We start from the raw sequence: 26,412 nt of genomic DNA on the forward strand, positions 1-26,412 counted from the left end.
CAACACACAGACATTAATGTCTAAACAGCTGGCAGCACAAGTGAGTCCACCTCACAGTGGACGTGTCCAGATTGGGCTCAGAGTGTCGATATTTAGTGTGACCACCATTATTATCTAGCGCTGCCTGAACCCTCTTGGGCATGAAATTCACCAGAGCTGCACAGGCTGCTACTGGAATCCTCTTCCACTCCTCCATGATGACATCACGGAGCTGGTGGATGTTAGACACCTTGCACTCCTCCTCCTTCTGCATGAGGACGCCCCACAGGTGCTCAACTGGGTTTAGGTCTGGAGACATACTTGGCCAGTCCATCACCTTTACCTTCAGCAGGGCAGTCGTCATCTTCGAGGTGTGTTTGTGGTTATCCAGTCTAAAACTGTCATGCAGCGCAGTTTCCAAAGGAAGGGGATCATGTTCTGCTTCAGAATGTCACAGTACATGGAATTCATGTTTCCCTCAATGAACCACAGCTCCCCAGTGCCGGCAGCACTCATGCAGCTCCAGACCATGATGCTACCACCACCATGCTTGACTGTAGACAAAAGACAGTTGTTTTGGTGCTCCTCACCAGGGCACCACCACACATTTGGACACCATCTGAGCCCTGGTCTTGGTCTCGTCAGACCACAGGACATGGTTCCAATAATCCATGTTCTTGGACTGCTTGTCTTCAGAAAACTGTATGTGGGCTTTCTTGTGCGTGAGCTTCAGAAGAGGCTTCCTTCTGGGACGAGAGCCATGCAGAACGAGTTGATGCATTGTGCAGCATGTGGTCTGAGCACTGATAGGCTGACCTCCCACTTCTTGAACCTCTGCAGCAAAGCTGGCATCACTCATGTGTCTATTTTTTAAAGCCAACCTCTGGATACGACGCTGAACATGTGGACTCAACTTCTTTGGTGGACCCTGGTGAGGCCTGTTCCAGGTGGAACCTGTCCTGGAAAACTGCTGTATGACCTTGACCAGATTCTCAAAATCTAGACTGGCATTATAAGGCAGAAAGTTATAGAGTTTAAATGTGCATTCTGAATTCAATCACTAAATTATCTGAATAAAATCTGAATTTTATCACTAAAGAACTTCATAAATCATTGCTGCTCTAAGCTAATGGCATCTGGGGCTCAGTAACTGTTTGCTTCTTAGTTATTTTAGAAATTGTGCTAAATAATAATCTAGTAATATTCTTATTGTTTTCTATGAGAGAGGGGACTTAGATGTAAGAGATCTTGTGTTAAGCAGTCCTAGTTTTAGACCAAAGGTGCTGTCACTGCAAACTGGTATAATTGGTCTGATATTAATCAAGTTACTAAAGCAAATTTGTCTAGGCATTTTGATGCTTTGTTTTATTCAGGGAACAGACACAGTCTCAACTGAGTGGAACCTATGTGGCTCACAGACGGTTGGTTTGCCAGTGACTGTCCTACTGAGAGAGTACAAGCTATGCTACATGAAATTAAGATTAAGAGACCCTTATTAGTCCCACAATAGGGAAATTCCAGCTCCACATTTAACCCATCTTTGAAGTGAAACACCACATACACACTAGGGGGCAGTGAGCACACTTGCCCGGAGCAGTGGGCAGCCCAACCCACAGCACCCAGGGAGCAGTTGGGGGTTAGGTGTCTTGCTCAGGGACACCTCAGTCATGTGCTGTCGGCTCTGTGGATTGAACCGGCGACCTTCCGGTCACAAGGCTGGAGGCCTGACCTAACCTCCAGCCCATGACTGCCCCAATGAGAGCAGCACCCTCCCGTGAGGGATGGATACTGTCCCGAATCAAAAAACCAGGCTTGCCCTTACTAGTAGACCAATTATCTACAAATCCAACACTGTTTTCAACCAGCTGTTCAGTGACCATAACCTGCTGTAGATTTCGGCACCACATCTAACTGGGATGGGGCCATGTCTGATATTACAACATCAAGCAATTTACACACCTCTTTAATGTTATCTTTAGATATTTGTGACTAATACAAATGTCATTAATACCTACATGAATGACTATCCTCAAATATCTATGGCTAGCTAGCGGCTTCAGGTTCCCTTTAATGTCCGGCACCCTGGCTCCCGCTATACAGCTGACTGCTACTGGTGCCCCTAAGGGAGAAGCTCTTTTCTCGTGCCGTGAAATAGAATCACCTCTAGCCAGAACCCTTTCAACAGGCGTCTCAGAGGGTGTCTCACCGAGTGGGGCAAACCTGTTGGACACGTGAATGGGAGATGAGTGGGGATTGCACGGGGTAGCTTTAGCTTTGTGATGCCACCCAATCACTGCGCTGTGAGGACTCTGCTGCCGGGCATGCTAGCTCTCCCTGAAGCACCCGGAGCTTCTAACAGTGAGCCGGATCCCTGCTGACTAGCCCTGCTCTTTTCTAACTTCCGGATAGCTGTATAATCTTCTAACTGTATAATCTTCTCACAAACAAAGCTAGAAATACTGCTGTCACTAGTGACGGAGCGAGAAGGATAACTAAACATGCTGCACTCAGAGCAAAGCAACAGCTCGCGGCCTGCCACACTGATACTCATGCTGTTTCCTTTCCAGGGGTCTTGTGAATCTGATGAGAGAAGAAGTGACTTTCAAAGGTTGGTGGTTGTAATTATTTATGAGTACTATGCAGCAGTGAATTGAAAATATTTAAAAATAGTGAAATTATCGCAAAAATGATCAATATAGCTACACAAAAAGTGTAGGCCCTACAGCTATTAGCTACAAAAATTTGTATTTAGCTACAAAAAGTAGCGTGCTGCTTAGCTATTCCCCCATTCCTGAATATTTTATCATCAACATTAACATATGATGGTAATAGGAGGGGAAGGTGGAGATCGTGTCTGCAATGTCTGAGATTTTAAAAGGCCGTTAGAAAAAAATTCTCTACTTAATCCATAGGGTTTAATATGATGTCGGCCCACCCTTTGCAGCTGTAACAGCTTCAGCTCTTCTGGGAAGGCTTTCCACAAGGGTTAGGAGTGTTTATGGGAATTTTTGGCCGTTCTTCCAGAAGCACATTTGTGAGGTCAGACGCTGATGTTGGACGAGAAGGCCTGGCTCACAGTCTCCACTCTAATTCATCCCAAAGGTGTTCTATGGGGTTGAGGTCAGGACTCTGTGCAGGCCAGTCAAGTTCTTCCACACCAAACTGGCTCATCCACGTCTTTATGGACCTGCTTTGTGCACTGGTGGGCAGTCATGTTGGAACAGGAAGGGGCCGTCTCCAAACTGTTCCCACAAAGTTGGGAGCGTGAAATTGTCCAAAATCTCTTGGTGCTGAAGCTGTAAGAGTTCCTTTCACTGGAACTAAGGGGCCGAGCCCAACTCCTGAAAAACACCCCCACACCATGATCCCCCCTCCACCAATGGAGTGAATCTCCAATCTGAGTCAGTCTCCACTAAGTGAATCCCTACTTAGTGAACCTCTATAGAGTGAATCTCTACTAAGGGGATCTATATTCTCTCCATTGAGTGAACACAGTGAGTGAATCTCCACTGAGTGAATACAGTGAGTGACTCTCCATTGAGTGCACAACGTAAATAAAACAGGGGAGATAAAACAGACGTCTACAAAATGTTTGTGGGCCTGTTCTTCATTTACTTCTATTTTCTTTAAAAACATAATCAGCCACACGCGATGCTTCCACACTGATTCTGACAGTGCGGTACTAAATCCCAATAAGAAACACAAATCTCCGTTTTTCTGGATTATTATGAGCGTGCGTGTGCGTGTGCGTGCGTGTGCGGGCGCTCCGTGCGTGTCATCGTGCTACGTGGCGCTTTCCGGCCAATAGCAGTGCGGCGCTGAGGATTGTGGGAGCGGCGGGAGCGCCTGCGCTGGTTCGTTCGTGTGTCGTACAGATGTTCGGTTCGGTTCGGTTCGGTTCGTCTCGTTTTTATTTCATTTTTAGTTTTGTTTGGTTTCATTGAGCTTATTTGAGCTCCGCGTCCTCCGTTAGCGCGCCTGTTCCTAACCCAGCGCAGCTGCGCTTGTTTTTGGCTCCTGGGGGACTTTTATTATATTCGCAGACTTGGTTTTAGAGAATCTGCAGCCGGAGCTGAGCCGACTGGGAACTCTAATACTACCAATAACGCTCTTTGCGCAGTGAACCCCTCGCCAGGCAGCAGAACCGTAGGAACCGTTAGAACCATCAGAACCTTCCCAGCATGGACGTGCTGAATGTTCTGTGTTTTCTCTCGCTGTGCTGGTGGTCCGTGCTCAGTAAACCCACCCTGAGGAAAGAAAGAGTTCATCATGATCCCGAACTCAGCAGACAGCCTCATGACGACAACGAGAGCCACCAGTATGACCACGAAGCCTTTCTGGGGAAAGAGGATGCCAAAACGTTTGACCAGCTGACACCAGAGGAGAGCAAAGACAGATTAGGGTGAGATGTTTTAGCTTTAATTGGTTTTGCAGAAAAATGAAGATTTTGAATCCAAAATCTTTGGCTGAAGTGGGTTCCTTCTTCGGGAATTTCCGTTCCACCTTAAATGTGGGCTGCTGCAGCAGTTGCGCTCTGCTCAGGGTGCTGCGCCACTGACGCAATTGGCCGTTTAAGGTAGAACGGAAAGTTGCGCTGTAAGTGCTGTGCTGCAGATGAACATTGCACGTTTTTCTGTAGCACAGTGCTCGTGGGCAGTCTGTGATTGCTGAACATGGTTCTCCTGTTCTCCTTGTTAGTGTGGGGTTCTAGGGCGCGGGTCCTTTTCCCTTTTCCTGTTGGATCTTCTCTGAACTGCTGTAAAAGTGGGAGGTCTCTCAACACCACAACGTGGCATCAGAGATAAAAATAAACTCGGTCTTTTTCTTATAGACCGAGTTCAAAGCGACGCAATAATTGTGTTGAAAATATAATAAACATTGTATATTTGATTAATGTCTGAAAACAGTTTGTAATATGATTAGAGTGTCTTTCAAATTAGTTGTGTGTAAAGTTTCTGTAAAGGTTGCTTTGCCACTGATGTCGTGTCCAGCACATCCAGAAGCCTGATCTTCTGCTCGTTCTGTCTGTTTAGGAAAATTGTAGATCGCATCGATGGAGACGGTAACGGATACATCACCACAGACGAGCTGAACACGTGGATAAAGAGGGTTCAGAAGCGCTACGTGTACGAGAATGTGGCGAAAGTCTGGGCTGATTATGATCTTAACAAAGACAACAAAATCTCATGGGAAGAATACAAGCAGGCGACGTACGGATATTATCTAGGTGAGGTTAAAGGGTCAGCAGGTCCAGCCTAAAGCCTGAAACAAAACCGGGCTGAGCGGTAGTCTCAGTTCAGGGGTTTGCCCCACCGGTGGACGGTGATGCCAGTGTTTGGGTTGGGTGGAGTGGGAGCTGGCATGAAAATTCGGGTGGGGGATAGCATGAGCGTGTTTTATGGGGTGGTATCAGCCTGAGGGTTTAGGTGGGTGGGAAGTATGAGTGTCTGGTGAGGGCAGCATGAGCGTTTGGGGGGGTGGCACTGACATTTGTGTGGGTTCAACTTGAACATTTTGGTGGTGGGTGGGTTGTACAGGTGTTTGGGTGGGGGCAGCAAGAGCGTTTGGGGGGGGATATGGAGCAGGGTGGATGTTGCTGTTGTTTTTTGATTTTAGGGATGATCTACAATGTTCTACAGCGGCGTTTTGCGCTGGGGTGCCAGTGCTGGCGTTTTGGTCATGAGTGGTGGTCAGAGTGTTAGGGCGTGCTTAATGTTTGCTCTGCTTTTAGAATTTAAACGTTAATGTTGTGTTTTTGCAGCGAATCCTGAGGAGTTTGAGGACGCCACAGATCAGTTCAGCTTCAAGAAGATGCTTCCACGGGACGAGCGAAGGTTTAAAGCCGCTGATCTGGACGGAGACCTGGCGGCTGAACGAGAAGAATTTACTGCGTTCCTTCACCCAGAGGAGTTCGACCACATGAAGGAAATTGTGGTCATGGTAAGGAGGCATATTTGTATGTGTGTGTATGTATGCATGTATATATATATATATATATACACACACTCGCACACAAAAAGTTAGGGGTATTTGGCTTTCGGGTGAAATTTATGATAAGCGTAAAAAGTTCACGCTACAGTGATGTTACATCATGATAGTAGGGCGTTTCAGTGGAAGCGTGCGACGGTGATTTCCTCATCTCAAACAATTTACTGAAACAAAAGCCGACAGCAGTGGTGGGTAAACCCCAGTAAACAATCTCAGGGTCTCAATAACTCGTCATGCGCCCTTCAGCATCTCCTGCTGTTCACCAGTCGACTCGTCTGCTGAGGCACAGCGTCCCACTCTTCTTGAAGGGCGGCCCTCAGGTCATTGAGGTTCTGGGGCACAGAGTTACGAGCCTCTACACGGCGACTCAGCGGATCCCATAGGTTTTCTATGGGATTCAGGTCTGGAGAAAGTGCAGGCCGCTCCATCTAAGGTACCCCAGTCTCCAGCAGCCGCTCCCTGATGATGCCACCTCAATGAGCTGGAGCATCGTCGTCCATGAAGATGAGATTAGGCCTGTGTTGTTCATGCAGAGGCTCAATGACAGGATTAATGATGTTATTCAGTGGTTTGGGCCACTGGGTCACTGTACCGTTCACAGTGTAGGGCAGTTCTGTATTGACTGGACACACCTGCCCACACTGTGACACCACCACCACCACCACCTTGTCGTTAAGCTGCTTGTTGGAGAACAGCGAGTTGTGCAGAAAGTACTGAAACACTGAACAGCTGCACATGTGCAGTCAAAAGTTTAGAGGTCACATTAAGTTCACCTGTAAAGGTTAGAGTGCATTTTAGGCTCATCCTGAAATTTCACCCCCAAAGCCAAATGTCCCTGACTTTTTGAGTTGTGTGTGTGTGTGTGTGTGTGTGTGTGTGTGTGTGTGTGTGTGTGTGTGTGTGTGTGTGTGTAATATTATTCAGTATGAAGACGCCAGCGCACAAACCAGACTAAGTGAAGAAGACTTAATCACATGGAACATTGAAAACTAGTTGGTGTGTGTGTGTTAATTTGTTAAACTCCAGCATGTGTGTAGTATTAGTAAGTATGTGGGTTTTGCACTGTCATTATTATGTTATTTGCGCTTACTTATTCTTTAAATAAGATCACTGGACGTCTGTTATTAGTATATTTTTTATTACTGCCACCTTTACTTGCAGTACCCTTTCTTTACTGTATTCTTGCTGCTGCTGTAACGCGTGAATTTCCCTTTGGGATTAACAAAGTGATCTCTCTGTCTATCAGTTAACTGCTGTAAAGTTTATGACACAAATTATGCCCTTAGAAGAGTGTCAGCCTACTACTAGTGTGAACACTAAAGCATCGTAATGCATCTCTGACAGCAACAGAGTACCTTCTGATAAACTGTCATTACACCAGAGATAAAAGTGGCTGCAGAGCTTTTTCTTTATTTGTTTATTAGTTGTGTTGGTGGTTCATGAGAGAGCTCACGTCACTTTTCTGACTCATAACATCAGAAATCTATCAGCCGTTCCTTTCTCTCGCTGATGCAGATGTTTTTTTCTGCATCACTTCACGTTCTTCTCTGATCTCCTGCACAGACTCCATTATGAGCACGTCTTGCAGTCGAGTGCTACTCATCACCATCTCTGAGTTCTGGTATCTGACAAACCGGGTCAGATAATCCGTGGTTTAGGAGAACGAACCTGAACCCGAGTTTCTTTCACAGTGGGAGAGGATAGACACTGAGAGTAAGCTCTGCAGGACGAAGATCAGGTCTTCATCCATGTTAGGCAGATGAGCTAAGTGAGCCCTTTAGCCCATCTGCTTAAAAATTCAGAGCTGTTTTAAAGACCAACTTCTCAGAGGTCTTCTGTTAATCCCATGTTACAGTGCTGCTCATTTAAACCCACTGAAATTCTCAGTTCAGATGTTTTGGTTTCTTTTTCAGGAAACAATGGAGGACATTGATAAGAATGGTGATGGTCATGTAGATGAGGATGAGTACATTGGTAAGACGTATGCAGTTCTACAGCTTTTGATTGTGAATCAGTGTTCAGCTTTTTCTCCTTTGCGGTGGAAATGCACACAGTTTTCGGAGACGTGTGAATTTTTAGGAATAAACTTTTGGCTTTTTTGTGTACCCAAGTTGGCCATTGCATCAAAACAACGGCAGAACCTTTTTGAAAATGGTTCTATATAGCACTAAAAAGGGTTCTGATGTTGTGTATAAGCTGGACATCGTAACAGTAGAAGAACCCTCTTTAGTGCTGTATAGAACCATTTTCAAAAAGGTTCTGTATAAAATCATCTACAACACTTTCTCCATCAATGTGAAGACCCATTTTAGAACCACGTTCTTTGATTGTTCTTATCTATTTGAGTGTAGTTTTATCTGTGGGTTGTGTGATGTTGTACTGCACTGACACGTGCAAACATCAAGCAACCTGATATCATGTGATTGATTGGCAACATTTTTTTATTATTGATGTTAATGATATTATGTGTATTAGATGTTGTGGCTCTAATATGCTGATATCTGGCACAGTTTCTACCACTCTTTACTTTTTCTGCATAAAAATATGTTGATTTGGTTTCATTGAATCGAATTACAAGCTGAGAATTATTTAATTTGCAGTAAATAATTATTTTGGGCATCAGCAGTGAGTCTGTCACTCAGCGATTCTGAATTAACGCTAGTTGTGGTTTTGCAGCGGACATGTTTGCTCATGAAGAAGGTGGTCCAGAGCCCGATTGGGTGAAGACCGAGAGAGACCAGTTCTCTGACTTCCGTGACCTGAATAAAGATGGAAAAATGGACCTGGAGGAGATCCGACACTGGATCCTGCCTCAGGATTATGACCACGCGCAGGCCGAGGCCCGACACCTGCTGTACGAGTCTGACACCGATAAGGTAATGAGAGTATCAAGCAGATTTGATCTGAAGTTAAAATATTTTTTTAAAGATTAAATGTACATTTCAGCTGAAAGTGCTGCAGCAGCACAAAAGGCAGAGATCAGCAGTTTACGGGGGCATTAAACTGCGCGTTACTGTGCACTCTGGGCGATCTGACCATAACTGGACAGCACTATCAGTCAATGATTCAATTAGTTAGTCAATCAATCAATCAAACAATATTTAAACTAGGAGTACACTGAGGGAGACCAGGGATTAAAAAAATAGATAAATGTAAAACCATGAAATGCTAAAAAATAATTGAAAAAAATAAGTTAAATCTGAATAAAATATTAATGGCAAATTGAAAGCAAATAAATATGATAAAACATGGGTAAATAAATAAAAAAAGGAAAGAAAAAGAATAATAAAAGTGACACAATGACTAAAACATAGCAAACTCACATTAAAAGTTAACTAAGGTGAACTAAACCGTGTGGAGAGTGGAGGTGGTTAAGAATAAAGGTTTGAAATGTTACTCCAGCAAGTGAAGCTTCAGAGGTTCCTGTACTGAACTTGAGCTCACTGGTGCTGCAAGCAGATTTTCCCAATTCCGTAAAAGCTGTCAGCACCTGATCAGGCATTGATCCATTCTAATAAAGTGCGTTATTTACACTGAGCATTAGGCATACAGTCAGTAAGAGCTGTACAGATAATAAGAAGCCAACGCACAGAGAGACGTTACCAGCTGACAGTCCACACTGATGGTCTGTAGGTCACAAATAATGAATCTGGAAGCAGACTGATGTCCAGAGTCTAGACATTTCAGAGAGGTGATCACCGAAATCCAGGATTGACAAATGCTCCGGTTCAGCGCTTGATCTTGTTCCTCGAGTGGAATCTGGTATTTGATGCAGGAAGCTTTTGCCTCACTTTACATGTAAGCTTGTTAACGTGGTATATGAAATTAATTTCATCATCTATTAATATGCCAAAGTATTACACTCTCTAACTCTTTCACTGTCAGATCCCGTCATGGTTGTGATTTATTATTATTATTTATTGTGTGTGTTATTATTATTATGTGATTATTAAAATCCATGTTAGCGGCTCTGGAAACAGCATAAATGATTTTTTTCCTAATACTAAAGACTGGTTAATGATTGTAAAAAGCTGATTATAAAGAATGCTGCAGTGGAAAAAATGCACTACAGTATAGTTAGCAGTGTCATCAGCATATAAATCCTGATATACATGCTATAAATGCATGTTGTGACAATGAAGGCGGCAATGTCTTTAATATAAATATTAAATAGTAGTGGCCCAAGGATTGAACTTTGAGGGCCCTCCTTATTTACTGGTAGTAGCTATGATTTGCTTTTTTAAAGCCATGCCCACACCCTTTACATACGGGGAAAAGAATAAAACATAAAATGTGGCCAGTGCAAAAGTTATGCCCAATTTTACGTTTTTATAGTTTTCCAATGTTACACTCAGTAAATAAACGGTAATTGTGCATTAAAATGTGCAGAAGTGTATTCTCTATAGAGTGCGCGTTAACTTATTTACACCTACAAAATCTACAGTATGTGTAATTTGACCAGGATATTCAAACTTCTGCATACGACTGTATAGAGCTGGGCAATATGGCCAAAAATACTATCAAAATAAACAAAATTCATATCTTTCCATATCGATACCTATCGTGATGAATATCAAATCATTATTTCTTTTGAGTTTGAAGGCTGATTTATTTATTTATTTAGGTTAATTGCTGTTTTAAAGTTTTAAACTATTCTTTATGGTCAGAACATGACAAACACCAAACAGAGGAGCATCTCACAAATCTGTGTTGGGACAGTGGGGAAAAAGTTTCAGCTGAGCTGTTTTTATCAGCTGGAAAAGCTCGGCCGCAGGTTTTTAAGTCATAATTTAAGAAAGAAAAGATTATTTTTAGCTGGATTTCTTTGTTCTATTGTAGGAGTTTGAGGGGTGAACCACAATATATAATAACAATATATAACACCAGATAAACTGAGTCCTCCTTTTAGGTACGTTTAAGACGTTCGCTAGACCGAGGAAGTGGGAGAATGGTGTACTGTATCAAACATTTTTTGGACACTTCTAATCGCTCTATCTAGGAAAAATTATATTGCGATAATTATGGTTATCGTTTTATCGCCCAACTGAACGACTATAAAGAAAGCCAGTTATTATTGAACAATAACAGCACAGTTTAAATGAATAATGTAAGGTTTTGGGCTTTTTTGTTCTTTAGGATCAAATGCTGACCAAAGAAGAGATCTTGGAGAACTGGAACATGTTTGTGGGCAGTCAGGCGACCAATTATGGTGAGGATTTAACCAGGAACCATGATGAGCTGTAAGCTGGACAGTGTCTGACCACATCGTGGTCCATCATGGTTCGCCGATGGTCATTGTCAGGTGATGGCGTTCGGGTTTAGAGCCTAAAATCTGCATCCAGGATAATGACTTGAGTCGCTGACTGACCGGCTGGCCTTTATGGATCTACCTCAGTGCCTGAACACTCGGTGAAGCCCAAAGCCGGGACAGAAACTTCATCCCTTCCTCATCTGTTTATCCTTCACTGCTTTGTTTGTTCCTGCATGGATTTGGACACTCCGTTGTTTTTAGCTGACACTGATTTTTTTTTTAGCCCGAAATGAGCCTGAATCGTGAAGCTTCAGCAGCTGTTTGTTTATTTCTGTGCCAAAATGTAAAAAACAGACTAAAAATTCTAGCTGTATTTATTTAGGCGTTCATTTGAGGACATTATCTAAATATTTATAACTTTCTCTAAATGTTTTAAAGCAGTATTTGTTTCAGAGGCTTTTATAAAGATCCAGTTCCATTAAAATAACAGAGAATAACGTTTTTAACGTCGAGTGTCAGCCTGTGGAGGCCTCGGTTTTGTTGAATTCTGATGTGGTTAAAACACTTTGAATTTTGTTGACTCGAGCTGAATGATTTTTATTTTGTTTTTTTTTTTCTATTTTGTAGTGCATTTGCTGTCTTATTTTTGAAAAAACTGTTTAAACGTTTTTGTTCCGTCTCATAAAGGGTTGCATGTTTTAGATTGACATCTGTGGTATTTGAGGTTTCATTTGAAGGTTTACACAAAAAGTGAAAAGACTTTATCTGTTATTTAAATAATAAATAATTTACAGAACACAATGTCCTTAAATTTAGTTCTTTTTCATATGTGTGTGTGTGTATGTATATGTGTATATATATGTATATATATATATATATATATATATATATATATATATATACACATACACACACACATACATATATATAATATACACACACATACATATATATAATATACACACACACACATATATATATATATATATATATATATATATATATACACACACACACAATGTTTTTTCTGACCTCCACGCTCTAAGCCCTCTGATCCTACCTCTGTAGTACTAAAAATTAACTCCTAAATCTCTGAAACTAAAATAGCTTTCTGATCACAGTTTAAACTGATTTAACTCTTTGCTCTGATTCTTAACTTTTTAACCCGAACTGTCTGACCTTTACTCTGCTACCCAAACATGATAGCCCTGATGATATGGCTCTAACTGTACTCACCAGCCATAATTCTGTTACCGTAATACTATAACCTGTGGCTCCAGCGTTAATGCTTTCACTTTAATCACTGCCCTGACTTTCTCACCCTCATTCCCATAATTAGGTTTGGGGCTTTCATTATGCCACATGGGGTTAGCATTGGGACAAAAGTTACATTTACAAACAGAGCTAGGGTTAGGGATATCCCTAAAGTTAGGGTTAGACATTAGGGTTAGGAAAATGATTACATACCTTTTTACAGAGGGAATGCCCACCCCACCACCTTGACGTCTGCCTGAAAGCTTTCACCTAAAGGTGGAGCGACCAAGGTTCCTCATCAATTTGCAACGTCCATGGACAGTTTTACTTTAGAGCCCACAAGGAAGGACAAGAAGAAACCAAACCTCCGCAAGGGCCATGCCACATGCTTCATCCTTCACATGCACTACCAGAGCAAGATGGGCCACTTCATGAATCTGAAGTTCATGTATGGCTTCCAACAGATCCAAGTTCAGATCATGTTCCAGATTTTTAAGCCATCCGTGACGGCTTTGAGGCCAACTTTCGTTCTGTTACAGGTGGCCTGCCATCCTGCTCCAGCAAAGCTACACCTCGATCTCCATAAAGAGCATGATGCTCAATGTGAAAGCCTTCATAAGGCATGTAAGAACTTTCCACCCGGAGGTGTCCAGCCTGAGCAATGAGCAATTTGAGTGCATCCTGCTAAAGCTCTAAACGGTCCAGAAGGACAACTTCCGGAGGATCAAAGCCCACCAGCACACAGTCAAGTGAGTATGTGCTGTTTACTCACTCTCTCACAGCATGCATTAGAATTATGGGTCTCTTGTGCAATCCGTCACTCATCCTTGCATTTTGCCCTCCAGAATTGCTGAGATCCAGCAGCAATTTAGGAACCTTCATGCACATCTCCTCTTACAAATTTCCCAAACTGACTGGTGAGTTATCGCCCAGTAGCAGAGCCATAGGTAGGCTTTTTTTAAAGCTCCCATGGGTGACTTTCTATTTCAACTTGCCCTTAGACATAATCCAGAGAAAGCCCCGCACCAAGCTGTTGAAACTCTTGCAGGGCTATCTGGCTGTACTAACCGGCCACTGCCCAGTAATTTTGGCCAACCTCAAGAAGTCCAGGAGGCTGAGATGGACACCCAGAACCGGCCCGTGATGTGGGTAAGGCCTGTTTCAGGTTCCATCTCTTTCTGTCGCAGCACTTTTGGGTTCTGGTTTGAGTGTAGACTGAACCCCATGCCATTTCAGATTGACCAGCACAAAACTGACCGAGCATATGGGAACACCTTCCTGGCACTCTTCCTGCGAGAAGTGGACTGGCTCAAAGGCCTCATGGAAGTGTCATCGCACTTTGGCGGGGAGCAGTACCCCTATGTGTTCCAGTTCAACGGGAAGCAGCTCTCCAAGTTAAACACTGAACTGAGTGCTGCATGGCTTCACTCCGGGATGCCTGGCCAGATCAGCTTTGGCCTAATACGGACTGCCATCTCCAACCAGGTAAGGATCCATCATCCATGAAATGTAGGTCTGTGACTGGCCGTAATTGTTTCACACTTGCCCCTGATCAAAGCTCCATGCTTATACTGTTCACTTTGTATGTGCAGGTGAAGAAACACCTGCCTGCTGCAGAGTGAAAGCTTGTATGCGAGGGGATGTGACAGGCAATCGCTTTTACACAGTGGTACCAGACATTCAGGATGTGTTCCACATCCGAGACCTCCACGTGAAGGCTATGGAGCAGGACAGCCTGGAGCTCAGCAGCCCGAGTTTGGGCAGTGAGGGTGAGGATACAGACAGCTGCTCACCCACTCCGGGTGACAGCAGTGCAGAGACTTTATCTTGAATAAAATGTTTGAAAGGGAGGCACTGGTCCATTTGTCCTTTGTCCACAAAGTAGCATAAAACACCTGGAGAACTTATACAGGTTTAGGGGGAGAGTGAGCCACATTCACTCTTTCACTCTTAGGCACATACATCCAGACATTGAATCCCCCCATCAGAGCACCACCACAGAAGCAGAGGAGATTAAAAAAAAGTCCTGACACATTCCCACCGCAAGGCCAGTCCCCAGCCAGGCGGTGCGGTGTGGTTGGACGTGGACTGAAGACAGTCTGGTCCAGTCGACAGCCACTTTAGAGGAGGCAGGGCTCCAGGGGTAAATGGCGAAATCTGGGCGGGAGGGTGCTGTAAAGCCAACAAGCTGGTAAAAGCTCCTGTGTCCATCTTCGCCTCTGACCTATCCGAGCTGTACCAGATGCAGTTGCGGTGTACCACCGCGGAGGAAATGCACCCGATGGCAGCCTTTCCTGGACCGTCGCCCGGAAAAGGAACAGCCAGAGGAGAAGGCACGCGCGAACCTCTGTTTACCTCTCAACAGTTTTATGCCCTGTGCTTTTCAATTTTCCCTTATGGTACTTTTTGCTGTCGGTCTCCTGCTGGTATTTAGCCTTGATGGAGTTTGGAGTTTATCGCCCACTTTGGGCTGCATTCCCAAACAACGAGAAGATCTGCACCCCAGTGGGGCAAGGCTCATTACTGGCCTCACACCATCCACAGGCTGAGCCTCGGTCACAAGGACTGAGACCGCCAGCCTACACAGAGTGAAAAGGACTTCTGTATGCCTCATTTCCCCACGCCTGTTGAGGACAGGCGATTCGGTGCTGGGCTCTTCCCTCTTCCCTCTTCGGGAATCCTTGTTAGTTTCTTTTCCTCCACTTAGTAAGAATTTAAACAAACTCCAGCTAGTCCAAAACGCCGCAGCCAGGGTCCTCACTAAAACTAGAACATCTGATCATATCAGTGTGCTAGTGCAAGATGGAGGCAGATGATCCGCTGTGGCGACCCCTAAAGGGAGCAGCCAAAAGAAGAAGAAGATTAGTCCAGTGCTATCATCACTTCATTGGCTGCCTGTTAAATTCCGTATTGATTATTAAATCCTTTTATTGACTTATAAAGCCCTACATGGTCTCGCTCCCGAGTACTTACAAGACAAGTTACTTACAAGTTTCTCATTATGAGCCATCACGACCACTCAGATCCCAGAGCGCTGGCTTATTAATAGTTCTCAGAATTCCTAAGGCTGCAGCTGGGGGAAGCTTTTTCTTATAAAGCCCCCAAACTCTGGAATGATCTTCCAGAAACTGTTCGGGACTCAGACACAGTCTCAGTCTTTAAGACTAGGCTGAAAACTCACTTGTTCAGTTTAGCTTTTGGTAGCTAATGTTCCCCCTAGATAAAGGCAGCAGATCCAGGGGTCCATGGACACAGGGAATTATAGTAAACTGAGACGCTGGTGCTGTCGTCCCGCTGCTCGCACGCGGTCACTCAGGTTTGTGGACGGTGGAGCGGAGGGACGCCAGACTGTCTCAGAGTGCTGCCGTGTCTGTGTGTCCTTCTGGTTCTCTCCTGTTAGTTAAGCTGTCATAGTCAGATCTGCCGGAGTCGTTAGCCACACTCTGGGAATGTTCACATTCCCTGTTTATAGAATAAAACTAATTCCCTCTCCCTGCCTTTTTACTGAGTATACAATCGCCCACATGTCCAGCCGGACACTGAAGGACGACTGACTGTCGAGCCCACCTGCTGCCCACTTCAGACCAGCTGCCCACGCCCAGCTACCACCACCTGCCTTGGACTAGCTGCCCACCCTACACTGATGTTCTCATAGACTCCTAGTTATTCCTAATACCAATATTACTGCTATTAATATTAGTAGTATAATAACTCTGTAGGTAGTCTGACCAGAGGAGGACGGGTCCCCCCTGGTGAGCCTGGTTCCTCCCAAGGTTTCTTCCTCAGCACTGAGGGAGGTTCTCCTTGCCACTGTTGCCCCTGGCTTGCTCACCTGGGGTTTTACATTCATGTTAAAACTCTGTCTTTACTGGAATTCTGTGAAGCTGCTTTGTGACAACATCAGCTGTAAAAAGCGGTACAAATAAATTTGATTTGATATAATTAGTGAAATATACTACAGCAAAAAATCTAAGCTGGGTAAGATGTTTGCTGCTGATTTTAATGGTAGAAATATTCTGAACAGATCAGTGAAAATATACAGCGTGAAGGCTGTGAATGTGTTTACTGTCTGTAGAGGTTCACACCGAGTCCAGGGAGCTGATGGGCAGCAGAACTCGCACTCAACATTACATTATTAATTAAGTAATCTACTCATAATTCTTACACCGTTCTTCTCTTAATGAGCTTGATTAAACAGTAACAGCCTCTGCAACGTCTTTCAGGGATTCTAAAGTACGTTACTGGAAACAGATGAGCTAGGACGTCTTATATAATCTAACCATGAAATGCATGCAGTTTGATGTTAACCCTGTTCCTTCCTCAGCTCACAGAAAGGTGTGTAAATGTGCTGTAGCAGAGCGAACTGTGATCAGTCTCAGCTCTCAGAACTTTAGCTTTAGTTTTTCTGTACAAATTATTTCCAGTGATGTAGACGAGTCAGCTCAGAAATATGTTCAGGTTGTGACAACAGAAATATGAAAAAAGTAACTAAGTAACTAGTTATTTACTCTTACTTAAGTAATTTTATTTACTAATACTTGAGTAAATTATCACTACAGTAACAGAACCTGTACTTAAGTAGGGATTTTCAGTACTCGTTACACCCCTGGGCTTACCAAAGCCAACCTTACTGTCATACTGGTGAATTTCAGCACACACACACACACACACACACACACACACACACACACACACACACACACACACACACACACACACACATTTTCAAACCCGCTTCCCCCTCAGGGTCACAGGGGGGCTGCTGGAGCCTATCCCAGCGGTCATTGGGCAAAAGGCAAGATGCACCCTGGACAGGTCGCCAGTCCATCACAGGGTAGACAGACAGGCAGTCACTCACACCCAGGGGCAGTTTAGCATGTCCAACTGGCCTGACTGCATGTCTTTGGACTGTGGGAGGAAACCGGAGAACCCGGAGGAAACCCACGCAGACACGGGGAGAACATGCAGACTCCACACAGAGAGGACCCCGGTCACCCGGCTGGGGAATCGAACCCAGGCCCTCCTCGCTGTGAGGCGACAGCGCCACCCACCACGTGAATTTCAGCAATGAACCAATAAATAAATATCACTTAAGCTACGTAATCAATACTGTGATGTGAGACTGATTATTTGTGTACCCAAACATTCAGACCTCCTGATGTAAAAGAAGCTTAACTAAAAATGATATAAAATATAAAAATGAAATAATTGTTTGCTCAGCAAAAGTCTCTGATTAGGTTCTGCTGACAGGCTAACAGGCTAACAGGAACATATCAAACCGAAGAGAGTTGAGAAATAAAGGCTTTGAGGGAAACCTGCTCTTTCTCCATCCGTCCCTTTTTCTTAACACATGAACTAGTAATTATTCTGAGTCACCACCAAATCGGAGGTTTCGCTTTAAAATTTCCTTGTACCAAAATAGCTAAAACTAATCACGCCCCCACCTCACCTCCCCCCCCGAAAGTCCTGTTTTAAATCAGAATCAGCATCAGAACCCTTTATTGATCCCAGAGGGAAACTGCAGTTGTTACAGTTGCAACCATTTATGTAAAAGTATAAACACTTAAATAATTTAGAACAAAGATAAAGAGAAATTTGCAATATGTAAATGAGATTTAAGCTCTTATGAATACAGTAAAGTAATGGTGACTGTGATAATAAATATTAAACATCTAGTATAAGGCAGTTCAAATTGTTGTACCTGAGTTATTGCACACATTATTATTATTATTATTATTGTTATTACACATATGAACAGGACTGTTAGGTATTGGGTTTTGCACAGATGAACGTTTCTCATCATTTTTCTCATCGTTTTCTCATCAGACCCTCTGTAAATCTACCTTGACATAATATCAGCTGAAAATCAGTGCTGGACAGTAACTGAGTACCTGAGTAACTGAGTATCTGAGTAAATGTAATTAGTTTCTGTACTTTAGTATTTTTGGTGTATCTGTACTGAAGTTTCTCCGTTCTGGACTTTTTCCTTTCACTCCACTACATTTCAGAGTCTAATATCCGACTTTTTCCTCCTACATTTTGAGAAATCTGTGGTTCCTTTTGGTTTCTGTGTGTATAAAAACGTAACATGTCAAAACGAAAGAAGCGCAAAGCCAGAGCACCAATCAGGGCCCAGCGGTCACTTTGTTTAGAGCTGGTTTTGACCTGTTGGTCATACCGACCCAGTGCAGCACGCGGTTCAACGTCAGCGCAGCAGCGTAAAACTTTGGGAGAGTCTGTTCAACATAAATGATGAACTAACCTAACCTGTAAATAGAGCTCAATATAGAAATATGTCCACATATGCAGTCGAGACTGACGCGGCTTTTTTCTGAATTTCTACAAACACCATTTCATTTTATAGTAAATGAGTTTGGGCTGGTTTATGTTTATGAACAGACGCCTACAGATCAACATAGTAAAGGAGCTCATCTGTGATCCTGAGTTTAAAGCCAGTTTTTATTCAACTTAAACTTGGAACTAAGTTGTAAATAAATCTGAAACTGAAACTTTGCTTGTGTGTAAAAAGTGATTTCAGAGCCACTCGGTTCTCCCTGATGGAAACTGTTTACCTTCAGTGTTTTGTGCTTCTGATCATTTTAATAGACGTCAGCGTCACTAATTAATGACGTTCTATTAAAAGACTGGTTTACCAAGAGAGACGCTGGAGGACTTTCACCTGAAATGAGTTCATGAAGCCAGTCTGGTTATAAAAATGATAACAGGACATCAGAGCCAGAATTCCTCTTTTAGTACTTTTACTTTATACTTAAGTACATTTGAAGGGAAATACTTTAGTACTTTTACTCAAGTGGAGGTCTGAAGGGAGGAACTTCGATTTTTACTGGAGGAATATTTTACCTCTCGTCTTTAACTCCAGTACATGATCTGTGTTCTTTGTCCAGCGCTGCTGAAAATGAACAAAGAACAGTTGGCAGTGTTTTCCAAGCATCTTTCCAGGATCTTCCAGGTGTTTTGATCTGAGGAACGCTAGATGGCGACACTGGCACCTTCTGCATGGACAGGAACCAAGGGGCAGGAAAGCGGCGTGGAAGTGACGCAGACTGTGTGTATGTGGGAGAGTGATGGAGGAGGTCGGTTCTCCGGCGGTTCGCCGAAGCTGCCCCGCGGGTCTCTCCGCCGTCCGGGCCGAGACCATAGAGGGTCTGACGGAGCTCGAGGACTTGGAGCGTGTGTACGCGCAGCTGTGTGGCGAGGAGGTGCGTGTTCAGACCCGCACCAGCCGATCAGCAGCGCGTAGGCTTAGAAACCGGTTAAAGCTCTTATTTGTTCCAGCGCTCAGAATTGAGGTTGTTGCGTTGATGCTTCTGATTTCCCCCCTAACTTTGCTGTGGTCAGTTGGCTCGGACACTTGTCAGGAACGTTCATGACGCTCCGTGTGTTTAACCGACACTGCGCCTTCCTTACTCGTCCTGACAGGCGGAGGTGCAGACGGAGCTGGAGGCCCTTGCAGGTCAGCAGAGCAGCATCGAAACCAAGATGCTGGCACTACAGAGGCTGGGGTGAGTGCGTGGGGCTGGGGTTAGTGATTGGTTTGTGATATTAGGTTTTGAATAGATTACCTACAATTAATCTGAGTTCTGTACACACACACACACACACACACACACACACAGTCACACACACACAGAGTCACACACCCACACACAGTCACACTCACACACACAGTCACACACACACACACACACAGTCACACACACACACACACACAGTCACACACACACACACAGTCACACTCACACACACAGTCACACACACACACACACACAGTCACACACACACACACACACACACAGTCACACTCACACACACAGTCACACACACACACACAGTCACACACACACACACACACACAGTCACACTCACACACACACACAGTCACACACACACACACACAGTCACACTCACACACACAGTCACACACACACACACACACACAGTCACCGGCCACTTTATAATAAGATAATCCTTTATTAGTCCCACAGCGGGGAAATTCACAAAACTTTATTAGGTACCCCTTGCTAGTAAAAGGCTGGACCCCCTTTTGTCTTCAGAACTGCTTTAATTCTTCATGGCAGACTTTAAACAAGGTGTTGGAAACGTTCCTCAGAGATTTTGGTTGGTTATTTGAGTTCCTGTTGTCTTTCTATCATCTGGAACCAGTCTGCCCATTCTCCTCTGACCTCTCACATCAACAAGGCATTTTCATCCACACAACTGACCGCTCACTGGATATTTCCTCTTTTTCGGACTGTTCTCTGTAAACCCTAGAGATGGTTGAGCGTGAAAATCCCAGCAGATCAGCAGTTTCTGAAATACTCAGACCAGCCCGTCTGGCACCAACAACCACGCCACGTTCAAAGCCCCTTAAATCCCCTTTCTTCCCCGTTCTGATGCTCGGTCTGCACTTCAGCAAGTCGTCTTGACCACCTCTACACGCCTAAATGCAGTGAGCTGCGGCCGTGTGATTGGCTGAGTAGATATTTGTGTTAACAAGCAACTGAACTAGCAAGGTGTACCTAATAAAGTGGCTGTGAGTGTATGTAAGCGTGGGCGTATCTTAAGACAGCAGGTACAATTACCTGAGCCTAATGCACATTAGGACAGTTGGACAGGCCGCTCATCACTAGTGTAGGAGTTTTTGTCCTGTGGCTGGTCTGGAGTGACCTGAAACTCACAGGTTTATTTACAGTTGTGATTTATTATTTATTTTTATTTACTAATCAAAACCATCTGTGGTTTTATATATAAAACTCATAATGGTAAAATAATAATAAAAAATAATTTGTATTTGGGCATTGTTCTGGCTTACGGCGCCCTGTATGTACCTCACTGCCATGATAGATTAAAAAAAATATGTTTTAGGGCAAAACTTGTAGAGCAATGTCTGCAGTGTGCGCACAGGGATGGCAGCAGATTTTCACTCTGTCTACACTCAGTCGGTTGTTTATTTGAGGTGGGCTCCGGGATGTTTGGAATGAAAACCTGCAGCCACACTGACCCTGTCTAGATAAGATTAGTGACCTCCTGAATTAAACACTTTAGACGTCTGGTTCCAGTTACCACCATTGTGATCAATTCCGATTGGGTGAGTTTCTCAATAACAGAGCATTTCACATTTGACCACTGTGAATGATTTTGTTTACCTCTTAACAACTTTATTATGCAGAGATCTTGGCATTGGGGCGAATTCCCCTGTAAATGTTTGTATTTCTCAGTCCAAACCTGCAGTTGATTGAGGGTGATGCTGCGCAGTTATCCGGAATGATCAACTTCACTTGCAGCCTGGCAGAGAACGTCAGCAGCAAAGTCAGACAGTTGGACCTCACTAAGGTGACCTATGAACAATCCCACCGAAACATGCATTCAGAAGCTGTTCTAGACTGCAGGTTCACCTGTCAAACACAAAGGTGATTGGAAGATTGTGCTCCTTTCAGAAACGACTGTACCAGGCGATCCAGCGAGCAGATGATATTCTTGATCTGAAGTTCTGCACAGATGGTGTCCAGACAGCCCTGCGTAACCAGGACTACGAGCAAGCCGCCGCTCACATCCACCGCTACCTCTCTCTTGACCAGTCCGTCATCGAGTTGAGCAGACAAGGCGGAGAGAGTGAGTCTAGTCGTGTGAGATCTTTCGGTCTCTGGTTATGTGGAAACGACGCGACGACATGCTGTTATTTGGCTCTTAGTTTGACTCCTGTGTGTCACTTTAGGCACTGCCGTGGACGCCAGCCTGGCTTTGCTGCAGGAAGCAGAGCTCAGTTTGAAGGCGCTGGTTACTAAGCGACTAGAGGAGGCAGTTGCTACAGGCGACCTGCCTCAGGTGGAACGCTTCTTTAAAATTCTCCCCCTACTTGGCCTCCATGAACAAGGTCTCGCCCAGTTTGCTCAGTACCTCTGCAGTCAGGTGTGTGTTTTTTCTGTCCTACCAGAATCACCAACCAGTTATCACTTCTAACGTAATTGTGAGCTGTGTATGTGAAACAGAGCATCAGAACGTTCCTTTCTTTGTTCTGGTATTTCTTGGTCTTGAGATTTTGTCTCGTTCTCGTTCAGTTGGCCAGTAAGGCGGAGGAGAACCTGCTCCTCGCGGTGGGTTCTGATCTTGGTGAGCGCCGAGCGCCGGTGATCTTTGCTGACACACTCACACTGCTCCTAGAGGGTAAGATTACATGTATGACTTTCTTGTGAATTATACTAGGGCTGCAAAGATATTTGACTATTATATTGATTAAAATCTTTGAAAACGGCCACAGTAACTGCCACATTTACCGCTTTTATGAAGCCGTTTTTTTCTGTAGGGAAGCAAATGTTTGTTTATCTAGATAGATGCTAAGAAAGCTTCTGACCAGGCGCACAAGGTTGCCAGCTCTGTACACTGGAGTCATTGGAGGTTGCGATTTGGCCCAGAGACTCTCGCAGTTTGACGCAACAGAAACTCCCAGGTGCCGTCCAAATATTCATACTGCTTCGGACTGCTAGCTAGCCTGTCCTCAGCTGCGTTTATTATTAAGAAGAAATGTGAGCTGGCTGGCTGTCCAGAGCTGTGAGGAGTTGTAGGGAAATGATTCCGACTGCCCCGGGTGTCAAAGCTGACATGCTCTGGTATGAAGAGGTAACAGCACCCTTAACGATTGGGCAGGAGCCCTGAATTACCATTTTTATACAAAATGCTGTGACAAGTTATCACAGATGTTTCTTTACACTGCGTTATTGTAGTTTTGTTATATTAAAGAGTAAAATAGCTACAGTAAAAACAATACAGTAAAACAAAAAACTTCAGCCTATGACAGTCAAAAAAAGAGATTTTCAAGATATACACTCACCGGCCACTTTATTAGGTACAGGTACATTAGGTATTAGGTGCTAGTAAAAGGCTGGACCCCCTTTTACTTTCAGAACTGCTTTAATTCTTCGTGTCAGACTTTCAACAAGGTGTTAGAAACGTTCCTCAGAGATTCTGGTTGGTTATTTGAGTTCCTGCTGCCTTTCTATCATCTGGAACCAGTCTGCCCATTCTCCTCTGACCTCTCACATCAACAAGGCATTTTCGTCCACACAACTGACCGCTCACTGGATATTTCCTCTTATTCGGACCGTTCTCTGTAGACCCTAGAGATGGTTGTGTGTGAAAATCCCAGCAGATCAGCAGTTTCTGAAATACTCAGACCAGCCCGTCTGGCACCAACAACCACGCCACGTTCAAAGTCCCTTAAATCCCCTTTCTTCCCCGTTCTGATGCTCGGTCTGCACTTCAGCAAGTCGTCTTGACCACCTCTACATGCCTAAATGCAGTGAGCTGCGGCCGCGTGATTGGCTGATTAGATATTTGTGTAAACTGAACAGGTATACCTAATAAAGTGGCCGGTGAGTGTAGTTGATATATTCAAGATGATATTTGATTGCATATTTAAGAATTTAAACATTTATTTTAATTCCACAGCAAAAATTTCTGCATAAATGTAGTCTTCTCGACCGCTGGGATAGGCTCCAGCACCCCCCCCGACCCTGAGGGAGAAGCGGCTTAGAAAGTGTGTGTGTGTGTGTGTGTGTGTGTGTGTGTGTGGTCTTCTCTAAGGGTGCTGGAGCAGTGGAACAATCAGTATTGGTATTTTTGTTTTGTCTTCTCAGACTGATCAACGTGCATTGGTTTCAGGATGGGAATAAAAGAGAAAGTGTAATGCTGTACTTAGTTCTGGACATGCGTGCTTTTATATTACAACATTATTATATCAGTGTAAAATATGCATAATGGAGGATTGCATTTGGGTTTGTTAGGTATTGCAAGGATTGTGGAGACTCATCAGCCTATAGTAGAGACGTACTATGGCCCAGGCCGCCTCTACGTGCTCCTTACACACCTTCAGAAAGAGTGCGATGTGCAGGCACAGAAAGTGGTGGATAAGTTCATTAAGCAGAGGGACTATCACAACAAGGTGCGTCTGGGTCATTTACTGAGGTGCTTTAATCCAAACCTGTTTGAATTATTCCTTTTATTTGCTGTGTCCTTGGTTGTGTAAGTGAGCTGTCTCTATAGTTTCAGGTAGTCCAGAGCAGTATGATGAGGGGTGTGTCTGCCGAGAAGATTGAGCCGAGGTATTTTCGTTATATTAGCGTTTCCCAGCTTGCGTCTGGTTGAAAACCACTGTTAATCCTCACCCAGTAATCCTGCTGGAGAGGCCGTGGCTGACATGTAGGTCTGCTTGTATGTAGAGAGCTGGATCCGGTGTTATGTGAGGTCACCCTGATGAACTCGAGAGCAGAACTGTACCTGCGATTTTTAAGGCGCCGCATCACAGCTGATTTTGAGGTTGCGGATGCAGTGGCAGCTGAGACAGTCATCCGAGGTAACGAGCAAAGTTCTTATATTAAATTCATTTGTATTTTCAGCACAGTTTTAGATTTATTGTTTTCAACATCGATTAATAAAACGACACTTTATTCCAGATTCTGAATAGATTCAGGATTTGTTTGGGGTAGTCCACCTTAAAATGAAGTAATGCTTTTTTGTGTGTGTTTCAGAGCACCATCAGTCTTTAGAACGGCTGCTGAAGGACTGTCAGCTCAGTCGCACCATGCAGGAGCTTATTGGCTTCTACATCCCCATGGAGGAGTACTACATGAGGGAGACCGTGAACAAGGTCGCACAAACACACTCACACATTGTTTCATGTACAAAACGCCATATATGCTGATCTAATCCCAAAGAGAGAGAATCTTAAGCCCTAATTAAACTGGATTTTTCCCCTTGGGAGGTGCTGTAATTTGAATGTTTACTGAGGAGATCTGTGATTTTAATGAATGCGCAAAAAACGGTTTCGCTAAAATCTGATAAGTAATAGTTACAGAATGGATTACCTTCTAAAATTCAACCTTCGGGAAAGGTGTTCCTGTTCGACTCGACTTCACAATAATGTAATAATAAATCTTAGTACTAGACAAAGGCACCTCTTTACGTGGTGACGGGAAGACGAGGTTAGTCGCTCAAATGGAGCTTTCATCCAGGCTAAAACAGCACTACAAGGTTTTCGGTGGTGGCCTAATTAATAAGTACATGAAATATCCGTCATTAACCGAAAGTTAATTCTTTAATTGCATTCTCAACACTAATGTGACCATCCTGACCATAACGTTTTGATCCAGGCGATATGGGATAATTTATGGAATTGGCAGGTAATGTAAATGTTACACTCTGCCCAGGCAGTTGCGATGGACACAGCAGAAGCAGGACAGCTGAGCTCCAGTATGGTCGACGATGTGTTCTACATTGTAAAGAAGTGCATCAGCCGTGCTCTAACCAGTGGTAGCTCTGACTGTGTGTGTGCGATGATCAATCATGCAACCAGCATGCTGGAAGCCGACTTCAGGTAAGCCTCATTCACACACACATACGACTCGAGGCAAAATTTGGGCACCATTGGCCGAATTACATATTTCATTCATTTTTGAAGTGAAAGAAATACATTGCTCTGTAGATCATAATGCACAGTTACTTTACACTAATCAGGCATAACGCTCTGACCACCTCCTCGTTTCTTCGCTCACTGTCCACTTTATCAGCTCCACTGACCGTATAGCTGCACTCTGTAGTTCTACAGTTACAGACTGTAGTCCATCTGTTTCTCTGATACTCTGTTACCCTGTTCTTCAGTGGTCAGGACCCCCATGGACCCTCACAGAGCAGGTGCTGTTTGGGTGGTGGATCTTTCTCAGCACTGCACTAACACTGATGTGGCGGTGGTGTGTTAGTGTGTGTTCTGCTGGTACGAGTGGATCAGACACAGCCAGTGCTGCTGGAGTTCTTAAACACTGTGTCCACTCACTGTCCACTCTGGTAGATTATTATACATAATGTTATGCCTGATCGATATATTTTGTTTATTTAAAAAAAAAAAGTCTGTGGCATGTGCAAAATTT

General features: G+C 44.0%; 2 protein-coding genes across 2 annotated transcripts in view; both read left to right on the forward strand.

The window, feature by feature from the left end:
• The first annotated feature begins 3,824 nt into the window (after window positions 1-3,824).
• rcn1 (reticulocalbin 1, EF-hand calcium binding domain) lies at window positions 3,825-12,016 on the forward strand. The gene is made up of 6 exons (XM_017725627.2): window positions 3,825-4,381; window positions 5,013-5,206; window positions 5,741-5,919; window positions 7,881-7,941; window positions 8,644-8,843; window positions 11,104-12,016. The coding sequence occupies exons 1-6, from the start codon at window positions 4,161-4,163 to the stop codon at window positions 11,209-11,211; spliced, it is 963 nt and encodes a 320-aa protein (XP_017581116.1). The 5' UTR covers window positions 3,825-4,160; the 3' UTR covers window positions 11,212-12,016.
• Window positions 12,017-19,528: 7,512 nt separating this feature from the next.
• cog4 (component of oligomeric golgi complex 4) overlaps window positions 19,529-26,412 on the forward strand; it is a 12,623-nt gene continuing 5,739 nt past the window's right edge. The window contains exons 1-11 of the mRNA XM_037545500.1: window positions 19,529-19,692; window positions 19,913-19,995; window positions 21,712-21,826; window positions 21,931-22,105; window positions 22,209-22,402; window positions 22,552-22,657; window positions 24,274-24,431; window positions 24,533-24,591; window positions 24,709-24,842; window positions 25,018-25,136; window positions 25,696-25,862. Coding sequence (XP_037401397.1) covers window positions 19,558-19,692; window positions 19,913-19,995; window positions 21,712-21,826; window positions 21,931-22,105; window positions 22,209-22,402; window positions 22,552-22,657; window positions 24,274-24,431; window positions 24,533-24,591; window positions 24,709-24,842; window positions 25,018-25,136; window positions 25,696-25,862 — 1,445 coding nt within the window. The 5' untranslated portion in view covers window positions 19,529-19,557. The remainder of the gene's footprint in view (window positions 19,693-19,912; window positions 19,996-21,711; window positions 21,827-21,930; window positions 22,106-22,208; window positions 22,403-22,551; window positions 22,658-24,273; window positions 24,432-24,532; window positions 24,592-24,708; window positions 24,843-25,017; window positions 25,137-25,695; window positions 25,863-26,412) is intronic.

This window comes from Pygocentrus nattereri, chromosome 15, assembly GCF_015220715.1.
Source record: "Pygocentrus nattereri isolate fPygNat1 chromosome 15, fPygNat1.pri, whole genome shotgun sequence".
NCBI classification, from domain to species: Eukaryota; Metazoa; Chordata; class Actinopteri; order Characiformes; family Serrasalmidae; genus Pygocentrus; species Pygocentrus nattereri.

Coding starts and splice junctions, on each gene's coding strand:
- rcn1 (XM_017725627.2), top strand. CDS start 4,161: ATGGACGTGCTGAATGTTCTGTGTTTTCTCTCGCTGTGCTGGTGGTCC. Junction 4,382..5,012: donor GAGAGCAAAGACAGATTAGG/GTGAGATGTTTT, acceptor CTGTCTGTTTAG/GAAAATTGTAGATCGCATCG. Junction 5,920..7,880: donor TGAAGGAAATTGTGGTCATG/GTAAGGAGGCAT, acceptor TTTCTTTTTCAG/GAAACAATGGAGGACATTGA.